General features: G+C 47.1%; 1 protein-coding gene across 1 annotated transcript in view; it reads right to left on the bottom strand.

Moving 5' to 3' along the window:
* Window positions 1-4,516: 4,516 nt before the first annotated feature.
* LOC139269144 (podocin-like) overlaps window positions 4,517-17,418 on the bottom strand; it is a 95,532-nt gene continuing 82,630 nt past the window's right edge. The window contains exon 8 of the mRNA XM_070888245.1: window positions 4,517-4,798. Coding sequence (XP_070744346.1) covers window positions 4,517-4,798 — 282 coding nt within the window. The remainder of the gene's footprint in view (window positions 4,799-17,418) is intronic.

Below are 17,418 nucleotides of genomic sequence, written 5' to 3' on the forward strand. Positions count from 1 at the left end.
ATTCGCCCCCAGTGATAAGGGAAGTAAAAATCAATGGAGTCCCTGTGAGTATGGAAGTGGACATGGGCTCGGGTCCGTCGTTGATGAGTCGGAGAACTTTTGATAAACTGTGGATTAACCCAGCTGCACGACCCAAGCTGGTCCCGGTCACGGCGAAGCTGTGTACCTACACCAGGGAACTGATACCTGTTCTCGGCAGAGCGATGGTGCAGGTATCCCACCGGGACGAGACGCACGGTTTACCTTTGTGGGTCGTTGCAGGCGATGGGCCGACACTCCTCGGCCGGAGGTGGATGGGGATGGTCCGTGGGAGCCGGGAAGACTTCATCACTCCACAGGCTGCTGGTCACCGGGGTGCTGCCGTGCCCCGGGTTCCCAGAGAGCAGCGCCGACCGAACTGGAGCTGCAGCCTCAATCCACCCACAGGCAAGCCCCAGGCCCGGACCTCACACAGAGACCCTGCAGCCTTAGCCCCCACAGGCAAGCCCCAGGCCTGGACCTCACACAGAGATCCTGCAGTCCCAGCCCCCACAGGCAAGCAGCCCTGCACAGAGGGGCCTAATGGGGGAGGGGTGAGCCGGCGGGGCGCTGCAGGCGGTGTGCGAGGGATCTAGGATGGCCGGTGGATCGGAAGAGCCTCGGCGAGGAAGTAGCCGTCGGGTGGGCCCTGCCGAGGAAGTTGCCGTTGGGCAGGCCCCGCAGAGGAGCTGTTAGTGTCAGGCGGCGGCAGCAGCTGGATTTCAGCAGACTCTCTATTTTCCTTTGGAAGATGGCAGCAGCCGAGCGAATCCTAAAAGGGCACCTGTGGTATATAAACAGTCCTTTGTGCGTGTTGATGCACCTCAATCTTTTCGAAGATTCAGCCAGCTCCTGTGTCATGTAGGCGGCGGTTAGGTCCAACATGGTGAACGACTCCCCCCCCCGCTAACGTTATGATCTGGTGATCCACCTTGGGTAGCGGGTACTAGTCTTGTAGCGAGACTCAGTTGATCGTTACCTTGTAGTCTCCACAGATTCTGACCGCGCCATTGCTTTTCAACACTGGAACAATCGGACTCATTGAACTTGACGGGTGATATGATTCCCTCTCGTTGAAGTCTGTCCAGTTCGATCTCGACTTTCTCCCTCATCATATATGGAACCGCTCGAGCCTTGTGATGAACAGGCCTTGCATCGGGGACTAGATGGATCTGCACCTTGGCGCCTGTGAAATTGCCGATTCCTGGTTCAAACAGTGACGGAAACTTGCTCAGCACTTGGGCGCACGAGGCATCATCCACTGAAGATCGTGCTTTGATGTCGTCCCAGTTCAATTAAATCTTTCCCAGCCAGCTTCTGCCAAATAGCGTTGGGCCATCGCCTGGTACAATCCACAATGATAAATCATGCACAGCTCCATCGTTCGATACCTTAACTGCCGCACTGCCAATGACTGGTATAAGCTCTTTAGTGTAGGTGCGCAGCTTTGTCTGAATCGGGCTCAGTTTGGGCCTTTGTGCCTTGTTGCCGCATAGTTCCTCAAAAGCCTTCTGGCTCATAATTGACTGACTTGCCCCCGTGTCCAACTCCATTGATACTGGAATACCATTCAATTTGACTTTCAGCATGATAGGGGGGCTCTTGGTGGTGAAGGTGTGTACCCCGTACACTTCTTCCTCGGGTTGAGTTGCCTCTCTTGTTTGTTCTGCGTGATCCGCGCCGGCTCGATCATCCTCTGCCGACTCTGCCACGTGGTGAGTCGCAGCACTCTTGCACATTCGCTGGAGGTGCCCCATTGTTTCGCAGCCTTTGCACACGTAGTGCTGGAATCGACATTGATGGGCTCGATGATTACCCCCGAAGCGCCAACATGGTGCTAATGGATTTGCATTCATGCCCGATGGCGGACTCTGAGTCATCCTAGGTCTTGCAGCTGCAGATGTGTAGGCCTTGCCATATGCAGTTCTGTCTGCTAACGACGTTATTTTATGCACAGTACTTGCCGGTGAGCTTCGTTGCTGGGAAGATATCTGTCTGGTATTATTGCTTGTGTATATGAATGCCTGGGCTATCATGATGGCCTTGCTCAGGTCTAGGGATTCGGCGGACAGCAGCTTGCGAAGAATGACCTCGTGGCAAATGCCAAGCACAAAAAAGTCCCGCAGCATTTCCCCCAAAAATCCAGCAAATTCGCAAGTTCCCACAAGGCATCTCAGGTCAGCGACATAATTCGCCACATCCTGGCCCTCGGAGCGGTGGTGCATGTAGAAGCAATACCTGGCCATTAAGGCACTCTCCTTCGGCTTGAGGTGGTTCCGAACCAGCTTACATAACTCTGTATATGTCTTCTCCGCTGGTTTCTCCAGTGCTAGCAGATTTTTGATGAGTCCGTATATTGTGGACCCACACACGGTGAGGAGAATCGCCCTTCGCTTGATCGCTTTATCATCCACATCCAGCTCATTGACCACGAAGTATTGGTCGAGACGCTCAACGAAGGCTTCCCAATCATCACCCTCTACAAATCTCTCTAAAATACCAACGGCAGCCATGACCGCGTGAAAATTCATAATCTGTTACTCATTGCCAATTGGTAAGTATGGAAGAACTCCACAAGACTGAGTATTGTGATCTAAAACTGAAGTGACCTTAGTCTCTTTAATACAACTCCAGCGTGCCCAAGCAGCATGGCAGACAACCTTTTATACTCCCTTGCATGAGGTGTGCAGGTGACCCTTGGGCCTCCAACAATTGCGCCCTCTGGTGGCAAGTCTTACACAGTTACAATGTTTACATACATAACAGTGGGTACAATCAATGCAGCCCTGTACCTTTGGGAAGCCAGCAGTACTGGAGAAGCCCACAGCTCTGTTATGGATTGCTTGGGCGGTCATGAGGAACTTTATGAAGTAATTCCTACGTGCGTACAGTGCAACTGTGACCTGGCAAATGGAGACGTGTTGCATGTTGAGAGATAGCGCACACATCCCAAGTTGAAGCTTGAAATGATCTGGAGGCATAGAATGAAAGTGCAGCTGTAACCTTCACTTCAGCTGACAAAGCAATCCTCTTGATGCTTCTAGGTTGCAGGTCTGCTTTGACTAACTCACAGATCTCACTTACAACTTCTTTGCGGAAACGCAGCCTTCTGACACAGTCTGCATCACTCAAGTGGAGGTACGAATGCCTGTCTCGATATACCCGAGGAGGGTAAGGCCTCCTGTCCAGCACCCTACGGGCTCTGATGTTCCCGATGCGATGAAGTCGAATCAATTGCCTCCTACGAAGCACAAGTTATGACATTATCAAGTATTGTCCCCATTCTTAAATTTAACCTTTGAAAGAAGCTCAAAACGGCAGGAACACAGGCAGCACAGGTTCCCCCTCCACGCTGTGTCCGGGCGTGAAGCCGATTCTGCCGGCCAAACCTACGACCCTCCAGCCCCGCTTCAAGACGTTCGCTGATGGTGTGTGAGTGAGTTAAAAAATGAGAGAACTTATGAAATCCAACAAATTTACACTTCTACATTGACAGGTAAAATAAAGTTGAATTTTATTATTGATTTTGACAGTGTTCTTGACTCCCTCCAAAATCTTCGATTTAAAAACAATGGTGTCTTTCAGCGCCGATTTGTCAATGTGCGCTGGTTTTTCGGGAGTGGCCAAATACACCGACCTAAGAGAAAAAAATGTTTGCCAAACTGCGAATAATTGAAAAAAAATTGGCGCAGACATTATTTTAAGAGCTGTGAGGGCCTATGACGTTAAAAAAAACTGGCCTAGAAAAATCATAACTAAGTCACTTACACTGGCGCTGATCGCAGGGGGAAAGTTTGAAAAAAATAAATTTGCCAAAAAAACAGCGCAAATGAATGGGAAAAATTGAGCCCTAAGAGTTATGGATAAGAATTGTTGCCATTAAGCATGTGAAAAGGAGAGCATTGAAGAAAGATGCAGGAAGAATTCAAATAGATAAATAGAAGACTAATTGTAATATGACTACACAGGACCTTGTGACCTCTTGCATTTATTGGTCTGTCGAGGAACTATGATTTATTTTTAGTTACTATTGATTTTGGAACACAGCTCTTAAAATAATGTTTAATCTTACCCCAGTCTCCCTGTAGCCATTTATATATTGTAGCAGACATAGCATTTATCATGGTAACAAGAACAATTTGCACTTATACAAATGTCCCAGGTGTTCTCATTGATGAGATTTGATAATATTCTGATGTGAAGAATCTGCATTTTAATGTTCCATCCTTTTGGGTTCAAACAGATTGCTTTCTGTTGCCTGATTTCATTAAGTACTAGCCCCGATTATTTTTTAACTCTATAAACTCTATAAACAAGTATTTGCAATAAAATGTTGATACATCCATTTTGTAGTCAAGACTCAATGTATTTGCAGATGATTCTTCCATAATACTGATGGCTAGCTGTGGACCTCTATATGGTGACAAAAGTATCTACATATCTGACAGAATGAAATGGTATACAATTCTTTTCAACTGAAATTGAGTCATTCCCACCACTATAACATTGGAGAGTCAATCTTGGTTTGTTGCTGCTGAGGCTCTGCCGTTTTCCGTAGTTCAGCTGCAGCAGTGGCCACTAATGATTTCTGGGTAACAGTGGACATGACGTTAAGCAGGTCAAAAGGCAGAGGTAAGATAACGGTAGAGGTTTTCTCAGCAGAGAGTGCATGCAGTGTGTGGAGGTAGCGCAGCTGGACAGCAGCAGAAGATCCAGACAGAACGTCCGCTGCAGTTTTCAGGGCTTCTGAGGCCTCCTTCTCAGCTTCAGCAGCGATCACCTGCAATTCATTTACAAGGGTTTGAGAGTTAGGCTTGCTACAAATCATTCCGTTTGCAGAAACTCATACTTTCCTTAGTTCTTAGGATGAAGGATACTTCATTAAATTGGTCCATCTGTAAGGTACAAAGAATTCAGTCCAACTCTGATTCATACAACAGATATATTTTGTTTTTAGAGAGACAAAAAACGCCTATTTAATTATTTTTTCTTTTAGTACAGCTGCAAAGGGCCTTAAGGTAAAATTTGCCTGCAACCCTTTAAGTGTTATAAAGAGCAATGGGGTACTTTATGCCATTTCTCAGTAACCATGTTTTATACTATCTTAAGGTGGTTTGGGAACAGAGAATGTTTGTACAACCCCCAGTCCACTGGTGACAACACATACAAAGAGTGCTGTCCACATTCCACTGCTTCCATTCATATCAATGGTGTAAAACTTCATCATGTCACATGCTGAGATAAACCAACATTGGTCATGTGATGCCAATCTTGCATTTTAAAGTGTGTAGATTGTAGGAGACAGGGATCATTGAGGGGAGCTAAGAACTTTCAGAGATTTCAGTTTTGAGATCCAGGGAAGGAGTGAGTTAGATTAGGAGATGGTATGATTGATCCTGAGTTCAAGATGGTGAGGATGCAGGGAAGAGGAAAAGCATGCCGGATGAAATATTTGTATCTTACAAGGAACAAAACAGGAAACTTCACAGGGGTAATGACCATGGTAGCATGGGCCAGCCCACACTGCAATATGTGTTGTTGGTTCGTGCAGCAGAGTTGATCTCCAGTTGTCTTGGTTATTCCTTGCCACTGGATCAAGACCTAGCTCTGTTAAGCCCATGTGGTGGCTGGTGTGCAACGGCCATCACACGTTAAAAAAATTCACGCATCTTCCACCCTTCAGCATAGTTTGGGACCTGGTATATTAGGTCCTTCAGTGAAACACCTGTGAACTCATCCCTTTTTGGCATGGAAGCAAGTCATCCTCAATACGAGGGACCGCCTCTGATGATGATGATGAGCATTTACAAAATTAAGAAAGCTTGTAATGTAGAGAGACAGCAACTGCACCTTACTAATAAGTTTCAATGCATCAAAAAAGGTGACAAAGGATGTCAGAGAGAGACCTTTTAAGCCATTATAATTGTCCTCACTGATTAACTATCCAGTTTTCCCCAAGCCCCATCTATAATAAATGGTTTGAAATGTTCTAATTTGAATCCAGTGTAGCTCTGTAATATTACTGTTCTCCCATAACAAACAAATGACTCACTTACATTGGAGGATAAGTTTTGAAGTATGCATTGGCAATGGGAACCCTTGTAGTGGTGAGAATATGGAACTTGCTACCACATTGAGTGGCCGAGGTGAATAGCACAGATATATTTAAGGGAAAGCTAGATAAGTACATGAGGGGGTAAGGAATATAAAATATGTCGATAGGATGAGATGAAGTAAATAGAGTGGGAGGAGGCTTGTGTGAAGCATAAACACCAGCTGAATGGCTTGTTTCTGTGCTGTTAATTCTATCCTGTTCCTGGGTACCATGCACCTGATTTCACTGGATGGAAATTACTGGCAGTGCACCTGGAATTTTTTGATAGGCAGCGATAATGGGTGAGTTTCCCTTTTATTCCCCATATATGACTGGTTTCTCCCATCATCATGGCTTCAGCTTCCCCGATGCTGCACTTCCACTTTCTGACAACTGCTCTCCCCATGTCCGATGAACTTGTATATCTTCTCTTTCTCTGAGCTAGGCATTGCAATAAAAATTCAATTTATGGTGAGATAACTGATGTTTTATATTTGAGCAGAATTAAGCTGATACTATTCTATTCAGAGTAAGGTACAAAAGAGTATAGAAGGAGCACTTTTGAGGCATTGTACAATTTTTTTATTGAATGTGTGCAATAGACCTTTCCTGATCAGTGTGTTTTTAGCCCAACAAAGGAAGAAAGCAACACTGGATCAAGTTCTAGGAAATGAACTGTGGCAAGTGGAGCATGTTTCAGTGGGAGAACATTTTGGGAACAGTTATCATAATATCATCAGGTTTAGAATAGTTATGGAAAAGGACACAGTGCAATCAGGCATAAAAATACTTAACTGGAGGAGGGCTAACTTCAGTGAGTCGTTAAACTTTTTCTTGCATTGGCTGTGGGTTCTGGGGACCACAGTGGCGCAGGTGGATTGGAATCAAAAACAGGTAGGTAAAACAGAACAATGGGAGGCCTTAAAAGATGAGATGGTTTGGGCACAGGGGAGACTCAATCCTCTGAGGAGGGAGAGGAAGGGCATACAAAGCTCGAGCTCCCTGGATAACTAAAGATATGGGCTAGAAATTCATTATAGCCAAGAAATGGGCAGTGTTTAGACTAAAAATGGTTAAGTAACGCCAGGTGAAAATTGTCTAGACTGCATGTAAAATTCATCCTCCTCATTAAAATGTTTGCTGTCATGATTCTCATCGAAAAACTCTAGCTCATTGGCGTTACACTGAAAAGATGGACGAATATCAGGTGTAGTCTAAACTTAAGTACTGATTGCCACCGCTTTTTTCACTACTTAAAGGGGAGGTTCATTGATGCTGCAGCACCTCATTCTCAGCATTGTTGGGTGTGCAGCTGTCTCAACAACCATAAAAAGGAGGACAAGGAGAAGGAGCACTTATTTACAAATCCTGATGGCAGATCACCACCCTAGGGAGAGAGCCCGCAGGTTTTCCGAGGAAGCTTTGGAGGCATTGGTTTTAGCGGTGGAGAGAAAGCGGGTAGTCCTGTACCCGCCAACTGGCAGAAAGCCCTCGCCACAAATCTGCCGGACTATGTGGAAGGAGGTGGCACACCACATCACGGGCAGCACTGTAGTCCCCAGAACCCACAGCCAATGCAAGAAAAAGTTTAACGACCTCACACGGGTTGTCAGGGTGAGTGAAGTCTTCAACAAATGCTGCATACCACATCTGTATCACAAGCGTCACACACTGCTCAATGCACCACACACACCACACTCACCCACCACAATCTCTACCTGGCAACACTCGCATTCACATCTCGCACACAATGACAGCTATTCAACTATGGCAGGCACAAGGGTCATTGGTTATTAGAATTCATGTCATGTGTGTGATGTGTTTATAAATAAATTTATTAAGTGTGTTTGGAATATTTTGTGGTCTCTATCATTTCACCTTTTTGCCCAGGAGGACGGTGTGATATGCCATGCGACAGGGATTATATGATGGGGATGTGGTGAGCTACGGGGATCTGGGGTTGCTTTCATGTGAATAGGAGTCTGATGAACTGGTCACAGACAGCCCATCCAGAAGGCCAATTGTCTTGCTGCCTCAGCCCTCCCTTCTGTTCCTTCTCCTCTTCTTCCTAATCCTTCTCTGCCTCGTCATCCTCCTGAGGTAATCCTACAATCCTGCAGCCCCCATGACTGTGAGGAAGTCTTGTGAGCAGAAGCCTTTAGCAAATAATGAGTGACTTCTGCACTTAAATCAACATTTCCTGTCACCAAAAAAACTTGAAATAACTAAAGAGAACTGTTGCAGGAAGTAGCAAACTGAAACAGCAGAATCCTGTCAGGTACAGCTGATTGGGGATGGCGCCTTTAAATAATCACTACTACAGCCTACTTCCTGCTGGTAGATGCCAACTCTGTTCTGCGCTGCCGTTAATGTAAGTGGCTAAATCTAATGTTGGAGATTGGACATCCAGCCAGCATTACACACTCACTGATGTCACGATCTCCAAGTTTACCGGCAGCAGTACCTGCAACACCGATATGGCGTGCGACATTGGAACCAGGTTCAGCTGTCGTTACAGCTGTCAATGACATTTTAGCAACATCTTGTGGTGCAAACCACATGAATTTCTAGCCCTATAGAGGTTAAAATAAGACAAGAAAAAGGAGGCCTTTGGCAATTGTAAGGTTCATAAAGACAGTAGAGAACCAAACTGAAATATAGAAAGTACAGGGAAGATCTAAAAAAGGGAATAAGAGGTGCAAAGAGAGAAAAGGAGAGCAGATTAGCGGCTAACATAAAATCGAGCCCAGAAGTCTTTTATAAACACTTTGGTTGGAATTTTGCCAATGTTCAGACAACGAGATGGGTGGTGGGTCAGCTGTTAAATTTAAAATGATTGACAATGGGTAGGGACCCTGCTGTCAACCTGCCGCCACACTACTTTCCCAGATATCGGGTCTGTCAATGCTGAACAGACTCAACATGCAGCGGGGGGGGGGGGGGGCAGAATTTAGATCATTATTACCTTGTTAAGAGCCTATTAAAAATAATTTTGAGCTGAACTTATCATTTTACCAGGTGTCCACGGTTTACATAGTTTGGAGATCACGTCAGGTCAGGATGTCGGGAGTTGTGTGACCATGAATTCATTTATTTACTTAACACCTGCAATTGTGCTATTAAAGCTCCCATCTCACAGTTGATCACTTTCCACGATCAAAAGCTGTTGCTTACCACATTGGGAAGGCAGATTGAGCTTTTTGCAGGTTGTAAGTGTTTGGAACAATCTCCCTATCCAGTGTCACCTCATTGGAACAACTTCTCTCACCATTGACAAATCGCTTCTGTCATCTCAAGTTCACCTGCCTATAAGTATCGGTGCCCTTGAAACTCTCTCACCTTGGTCCTCAGAATCCCACCACAATCAACTCCAGCACCAGGCACACCAGCAGCACCAACAACACCACCAACCTTCGCCGCAATCAACTGATGCTACACAGGACTAAGGGCATCAGCACCTGACCACATTGCTGCCTGGGATGGCCTCACCATGGCCAGATTTACTTTACTTGACGCTGTACAACCTGACGGCCATATGATGCACGAGGTTGGCCCCACCACACACCAACACCATAAAGTATCCCTACAATGCCCAAGCCATTCCTTTCACACTCATCAGCATTGCAGGGGGTACCGTTATGTCTCACCATTCACTGCAACTCAGTACGCCACTTAAAAAGGTGCAAATAAATCTGTCCAAGAACGCAAAGTGTTGAAAATAATTATTTCAATGTTTGACAGAAGATTAACAGAAATTTTACATGAACATTAACTAAAACATCCAAGTGTCTACCCTTGTGTGTTGTTAGTTGGCATGATTTGACTAAGATGAGTGTGTAAAGTCCTTACTCTACAGTATGAAACCACACGAAGCACATTCTGGGGACAAGGTCACTCTGTGACCTTAACTCTTTATTCACAGGACTCCAAAGACGATGACCCTGCGTGGGACCTCCCTTTTTATACCTGTGTGATTAGGTAAGGAGTGTCTCCCACAAGTTCACCCCTAGTGGTCAAAGCATCTAGGTTGAGTGTATACAGTAATACAGTGGTGTTACATTGTGGTTACATTAATGACATCACCTCACCTCCCCCCCCCCCCCCCACCCCCGCAAAGTCTTATTGGGATCATAGGTTTAGTCTTTCAGGTGGTCTACGCTCCCTCGTGGAGCGCCGCAGTTGGGGCTCTGGTTGTTGGACACTGACGTGAGTGACTGTCACCTGTGGTGATTCTGGCCTGTCCGGGCTGACTGAGGGACTGTGCATTTTGCTGATTGCTTTTGTTGCTCGTTCACTGGCAGTGTTGTGAGCTCCATCTCATGCTCTTCTTCAGGTTCCTCTGTGTCGATGCTGAACCTTTTTTTTTAACTTGGTCCAGATGCTTATGGCATATCTGACCATTGTTGAGTTTTACCACGATGACTCTATTCCCCTCTTTGTCAATTACAGTGCCTTCAAGCCATTAGGGCCCCATGGCGTGATTGAGGACGAATACAGGATCATTTATTTCTATACATTTCCCCCTCGAATTACGGTCATGGTACTCGTTTTGTGAATTGCGCTTGCCCTCAACTATGTCGGTCAGGATTGGGTGAATGAGGGACAACCGAGTTTTGAGTGTCCGTTTCATTAGTAGCTCTGCGGGCGGGACCCCCGTGAGTGAGTGCGGTCGGGATCTATAGGCCCGCAGGAGACGCGATAGGTGGCATTGTAGGGAGGGTCCCTGAATCCTGAGCGTACCTTGCTTAATGATTTGGACTGCACGTTCCACCTGGCCATTGGAGGCCGGCTTGACCGGCGCAGTACTGACGTGGTTGATGCCATTGCCCGACATAAACTCTCGGAATTCATAGCTTGTGAAACATGGGCCATTATCACTAACCAGGATGTCCGGCAAGCCGTGGGTTGCAAAGATCGCACGTAGGCTTCCCACGGTGGTGGATGACGTGTATGAATTCAGAATGATGCACTCGATCCATTTCGAGTACGCATCTACCACAATAAGGAACATTTTTCCCATGAACGGGCCGCGTACTCAACATGAATGCGTGACCATGGCCTGGTGGGCCAGGGCCACGGGCTGAGCGGGGCCTCCCTGGGGGCATTACCCAGCTGGGCACACATTGTGCACCTGCAAACAGTGTTCCAGGTCTGAATCAATTCCAGGCCACCAAACGTGTGACCGGGCAATGGCCTTCATCAGCACAATGTCTGGGTGCTCGCTGTGGAGTTCCCTGATGAATGCCTCCCTGCCCTTCTGGGGCATAACTACCCGGCTGTCCCATAGTAGGCAGTCGGCTTGGATGGAGAGCTCATCCATCCGTCTGTGGAACGGTCTGACCTCCTCCGGGCATGCTCCATGTGCGGGCGCCCAATCCCCAGCCAGGACACATTTCTTAATCAGGGATAGGAGGGGATCTCTGTTTGTCCAGATTTTGATCTGGCGGGCTGTGATGGGGGAGCCTGCACTGTCAAAGGCATCGACAGCCATGACCATCTCGGTGCTTTGCTCCGCTGCCCCCTCAGTGGTGGCCAGTAGAAGCCTGCTGAGCGCGTAAGCGCAATTTTCAGTGCCGGACTGGTGCCGGATGGAGTAGTCATAAGCAGCCAGGGGTGAGAGCCCATCGCTGTATGCGAGTTGATGTGCTGGCATTGATAGCCTTGCTGTCTGACAACAGGGGTGTTAATGGCTTGTGGTCGGTCTCTAATTCAAACTTCCTACCAAAGAGGTACTGATGCATTTTTTTTTACACCATAGACACATGCAAGTGCTTCCTTCTCGACCATCCCATATCCCCGTTCTGCTTGAGAGCGCGACCTGGAGGCATACGCCACAGGTTGTAGTTGACCCTCAGCATTGCCCTGCTGCAACATCCACCCAACCCCATAGGATGATGCATCACATGTCAGAACCAAGTTTTTACGGGGGTCGTACAGGGTCAACAACTTGTTTGAACAAAATAGATTTCGCGCCCGATCAAAGGCCCGTTCCTGACAGTCCCCCCAAAACCAATCGCAACCCTTATGCAGGAGCACGTGTAGCGGCTCCAACAACGTGCTCAAGTTCGGCAGAAAGTTCCCGAAATAGTTCAACAGTCCCAGGGATGAACGCAACTCCGATGTGTTGCAGGGTCTGGGTGCTCGTCGAATCGCCTGTTTCGGATTCGGTGGGCCGAATCCCATCTGCAGCAACTCTCCTGCCCAGAAACTCAGCCTCAGGAGCTAAGAACACACATTTAGACTTCGAGTCGCTGGCCTACCCGGTCCAGTAGGCGTAGCACCTCCTCCAGGTTGTGGAGGTGTTCCTCGGTGTCTCGACCCATGATGAGGATGTCGTCCTGGAATACGATCGTTCCAGGAATGGATTTAAGCAGGCTTTCCATGTTTCTTTGAAAAATCGTGGCCGCTGATCGAATGCCAAGCGGGCACCTGTTATAAACGAACAGTCCCTTGTGCGTGGTGATGGTGGTCAGTAGTTTAGATTCATTGGCCGGTTCCTGGGTCATATAGGCAGAAGTGAGGTCCAACTTGGTGAACAGCTTGCCGCTTGCCAGCGTGGCGAAGAGATCCTCCGCTCTCGGGGGCGGGTATTGATCTTGTAGGGACACCTGATTGATGGTGGCCTTATAGTCGCCACAGATCCTGACAGAGCCATCCGCTTTTAGGATGGGAATGATGGGGTTCGCCCAGTCGCTGAATTCAACGGGCGAGATGATGCCCTCTCTCAACAGCCGGTCCAATTCGCTCTTGATCTTTTCCCGCATCACATACGGCACCGCTCTGGCTTTGTGATGCACTGGCCTGGCGTCCGGGGTGATGTGTATCACTACTTTAGTGCCTTTGAAAGTCCTGATGCCAGGTTGGAATAGTGAATCGAATTGTTGTAGGACTTGTGAGCACGAACTTCGCTCCACAGATGACATTGCGTCAACGTCCCCCCATTTCCAGTTCATCTCGGCTAACCAGCTCCTCCCCAACAGTATGGGACCATTGCCTGGGACAATCCAGAGCAGCAGTCGATTCACTAATCCATTGTGTGTGACAGCCAACATTGCACTGCCTAGCACCGGAATGATTTCTTTAGTGTAAGTCCGTAATTGTGTCTCAATACATGTTAATTTGGGTCTACTGGCTTTAAGTGACCATAGCTTCTCAAATTGCTGAACAGCCATGAGTGACTGGCTGGCCCCAGTGTCCAGCTCGATGCGTACTGGGATACCGTTTAATAAAACCCTCATCGTCATTGATGGCGTTTTGGTGTATGAACTGAGTATTCGCCACATGGACCCGCTGAACCTTGGCGTCCATCGATTTGCCCCAAAAGTCATCCTGCCTCAAAGAACCCTCTTCTGGTCCATCCGCCTCATATTAGTCTGGTTTCAGGCTTCCTGCACATTCGAGCTAAGTGGCCACTGAGATTGCAGTTCCTGCAGAGAAACTGTTGAAATCTGCAAGATCTAGCTGAGTGTTTTCCCCCACACCTCCAGCATGAGTTAAAGTTTCCATTGTTGGGAACAAAGGGACTATGGGCAGGAATTCGGCTCTAACTGTCCCTTTGACTGCTTTTAAGTACCCTATTACTGGGTGTCAATGGCCCCATCCCAGGCCGCATTGTCCACTGTGATGGCGTGAATGTCCGTTCAGCCTGCCATTGTCTCTGTTGAAGTCCTACTCTGGGGTCTATTGCTGCCTGGGGAGCGTCGGACTGCCCCTGCCTGCCTGCGGGGCTCTGAGTCGCATCGATGATGTTGACTCCCTGATCCATCGCCGCCTAAAAAAAAGTCCGATATTCTCGAGCTCCTTGGAGCTCGATGTCTGCTTGGCGCGGCGCATTCTTCGCAGCAGGGGGCGGAGCCTAACACTCGCACCGATTTTCTAAGTAGCAGGGGGCAGGTACAGTTTAAATTAGCCTTCGTGGTGCCGGCAACCCTGCGCGAGCGCGTTGGAGCGTGCGCGCACGTGCAGTCTCACACAAACATTGGCACTCGGCCATTTTTAAAAATACTGCAGAAAAAGTGAAGATTTGTTTCTTGGACCCCTGCAAAGGCTTGTAATTTAATTTTTTTTGATATTTCTGTGTGTGAGGGAGTGCTTTTAGCAGCACTGCTGAATAAATCACCTGCTGAAATCAGTGAGTTCAGCTTTTCACTGCTAAACTTGCAGAACCGGTGCTGCATTGGTGCATGCAAATTAAGGACTGTGTGTTTGGAGAAATAAGAGTGCCAATTCAACTTTGCAATGGATCAACGTCCACCAAGAACAAAGATGGCAAACCATTGCATAATACGTGGTGTTGACAATGCAGCACCCATTCTGCAAATTTAAATATAAAACTGTCGATGTGGCTGCCTCTCCCTGTCCAAATGGCCTCAGTCCCCCTCACAGCTCGAAGGCTGCTGCTGTATCTTCGGCTGCCGTCGAGCCACTGACGCCGCCCCTAAAGCGTGGCCCAATGGCCTCAAGCACCATAAAGAGCTGCGTGTGTCAGGTGTTGATTCTTCGGCTGCCGGCCAGCCACTGACGCCGCTGATATCCTATGGCCGAATGGCCTCATGTCGGTCCGCTGCTGATTCTTCGGCTGCCGGCCAGCCACTGACGCCGCTGATATCCTATGGCCGAATGGCCTCACGTCGGTCCGCTGCTGATTCTTCGGCTGCCGGCCAGCCACTGACGCCGCTGATATCCTATGGCCGAATGGCCTCACGTCGGTCCGCTGCTGATTCTTCGGCTGCCGGCCAGCCACTGACGCCGCTGATATCTCATGGCCGAATGGCCTCGGGTCCGTCCGGTGCTGCTTCTTCGCAGCCAGCCATGAAGAGAATGAAGGCCTGCCTCAAGCACTGCAGCTCAGCTCGAAGCTTGCTGCCGCTGCCGTCGAGACACTGACGCCACACCGCTGCCTGTCTCCAACATGAAAGGCCTGCCTGAAGCACTTTCACACAGGTAGGAAGATGGTTTATTTAATCTTTTCTTTGCTTATAAATTTTTATTCAGGTTGGATTTATTTGTATAATATTTGTATAAGTATAACTAAGAATTGATTGTAGAATTTAATGACTTCCCTTCCCCCCCTCCCCCCCCCCCCCACCTCGTTCCCTACGCCTAATTTGTAACCTACGCCTGATTTTCTAAAGTGCAGACAAGGTTTTTTCAGGCGTACAAAAATCTTCACTTACTCCATTCTAAGTTAGTTTGGAGTAAGTTTTCACTCACGAAACTTTGAAATCAGGTGTAAGTGGCCGGACACGCCCCCTTTTGAAAAAAAAATTCTGTTCCAAAGTGAAACTGTTCTAACTGACTAGAACTGGAGCAAACTAAATGTGGAGAATTCCGATTTCTAAAATACTCCGTTCTACACCAGTTGCTCCTAAAAATCAGGAGCAAATCATGTGGAAACTTGGGGCCAATAATCCAGGACAAAATTAATTTTCATTTGGAAAAGTATGAGCTAATAAATGGAATTCAGCATGGATTTGTTAAAGGCAAATCATGTTTGGCTAACTTGATGGAGTTCTTTGATGAAGTAACGGAGAACATTGATGTTGGGTACACAGACTTTCAAAAGGCGTTTGACAAAGTACCACATAATAGACCTGTTTGCAAAATTAAAGCCCATTTGATTAAAAGGACACTGGCAGCATAGATACAAAATTGGCAAAGGGATAGAAAGCAGCGAGTAGTGCTGCATGACTGTTTTTCCAGACTGGAGGGAGGTATACAGTGGGGATCCCCAGGGTTCAGCATGAGGACACTGCTGTTTTTGAAATATATTAATGACCTGGATTTAGGTATACAGGGCATGATTTCAAAGTTTGCAGATGATACAAAACTCGGAAATGTAGTAAACAATGAAGAGGGTAGTAACAGTCTTCAGGAGGACATAGACCGACTGGTAAAATTGGCAAATGCATGGCAGATGAAATTTAACACAGAGAAATGTGAAGTGATACACTTTGCTAGGAAGATTGGGCAGAGGCAATATGAAGTAATGGTACAATTTGAAAGGGGGTGCAGGAGCAGAGAGACCTGGGAGTGTATGTACATAAAATTTGAAGGTGGCAGGACAAGTTGAGAAGGCTGTTATAATGCATTTGGGATCCTCGGCTTTATTAATAGAACCATAGAGTACAAAAGCAAGGAACTTATGCAAAACCTTTATAAAACATTGCTTAGGCCTCAGCTAATTGTGTTTAATTCTGGGCACCACACTTTAGGAAGGATGTCACGGCCTTGGAGAGGGTACAGAAAAGATGTACAAGAATGGTACCAGGGATGAGGGACTTCAGTTATGTGGAGAGACTGGAGAAGCTGAGGCTATTCCCCTTAGAGCAGAGAAGGTTAAGAGGATATTTGATAGAAGTGTTCAATATCATGAATGGAATACACTGCCTGAAAGGGTGATGGAAACAGATTCAATAGTAACATTCAAAAGAGAATTGGATAAATACTTGAAGGGAAAAAGTTACAGGGCTAATGGGAAAGAGCAGGAGTGTGATTAATTGGGTAGCTCTGCCACAGTGCTGGCACTGGCATGATGGGCCGAATGGCCTCCTTTTGTGCTGTGTGTTTCTATTAATAATAATAATAAGTTTTACTAAAACATCCCAAGGCCCTTCACAGCAGTGTTACAAGACAAAACAGATAAATTTGACACCACAAAAGAAGAAATTAAGGCAGTTGACCAAAAGCTTGTTTAAAGAGGTAGGTTTTAAGGAGCATTTCAAAGGAGAAAAGAGGGGTAGAGAGGCGGAGTGGTTTAGGGAGGGAGTTCCAGAGCTTAGGGCCCAAACAGCTGAAGGCACGGCCACCGATGGTTGAGCAGTTATAATGAGGGATGTTCAAGAGGCCAGATTTTGAGGACCGCAGACATCTTGTGGGGTTGTGAGGCTGAAAAAGATTACAGAGATTGCGAGGGGCAAGGCCATGGAGTGATTTGTAAACAAGGATGAGAATTTTGAAATTGACGTGTTGTTTAACCAGGAGCCAATGTAGGTCAGAAAGCACAGGGGTAATGGGTGATCGTGACTTGATGCGAGTTGGGACACGGGCTGCTGAGTTTTGGATGACCTCAAATTTACGTAGTGTAGAATGTGGGAGGCTGGCCAGGAGTGAGTTGGAGTAGTCAAGTCTAGAGGTAACAAAGGCATGAATGAGGGTTTCAGCAGCAGCAGAGCAGTCATTGAATGTTTTACATAACAAGCTGGTGTTATATTTCAAATGTGACAATTCAGTAGAGCTGGGTATCCCAGCCAGTAGAGCACCAGTAGATCCTGGGTTTAAATCTATCATGGCTCACTTATCCTATC

Source organism: Pristiophorus japonicus, chromosome 8 (genome assembly GCF_044704955.1).
Source record: "Pristiophorus japonicus isolate sPriJap1 chromosome 8, sPriJap1.hap1, whole genome shotgun sequence".
Lineage (NCBI taxonomy): Eukaryota > Metazoa > Chordata > Chondrichthyes > Pristiophoridae > Pristiophorus > Pristiophorus japonicus.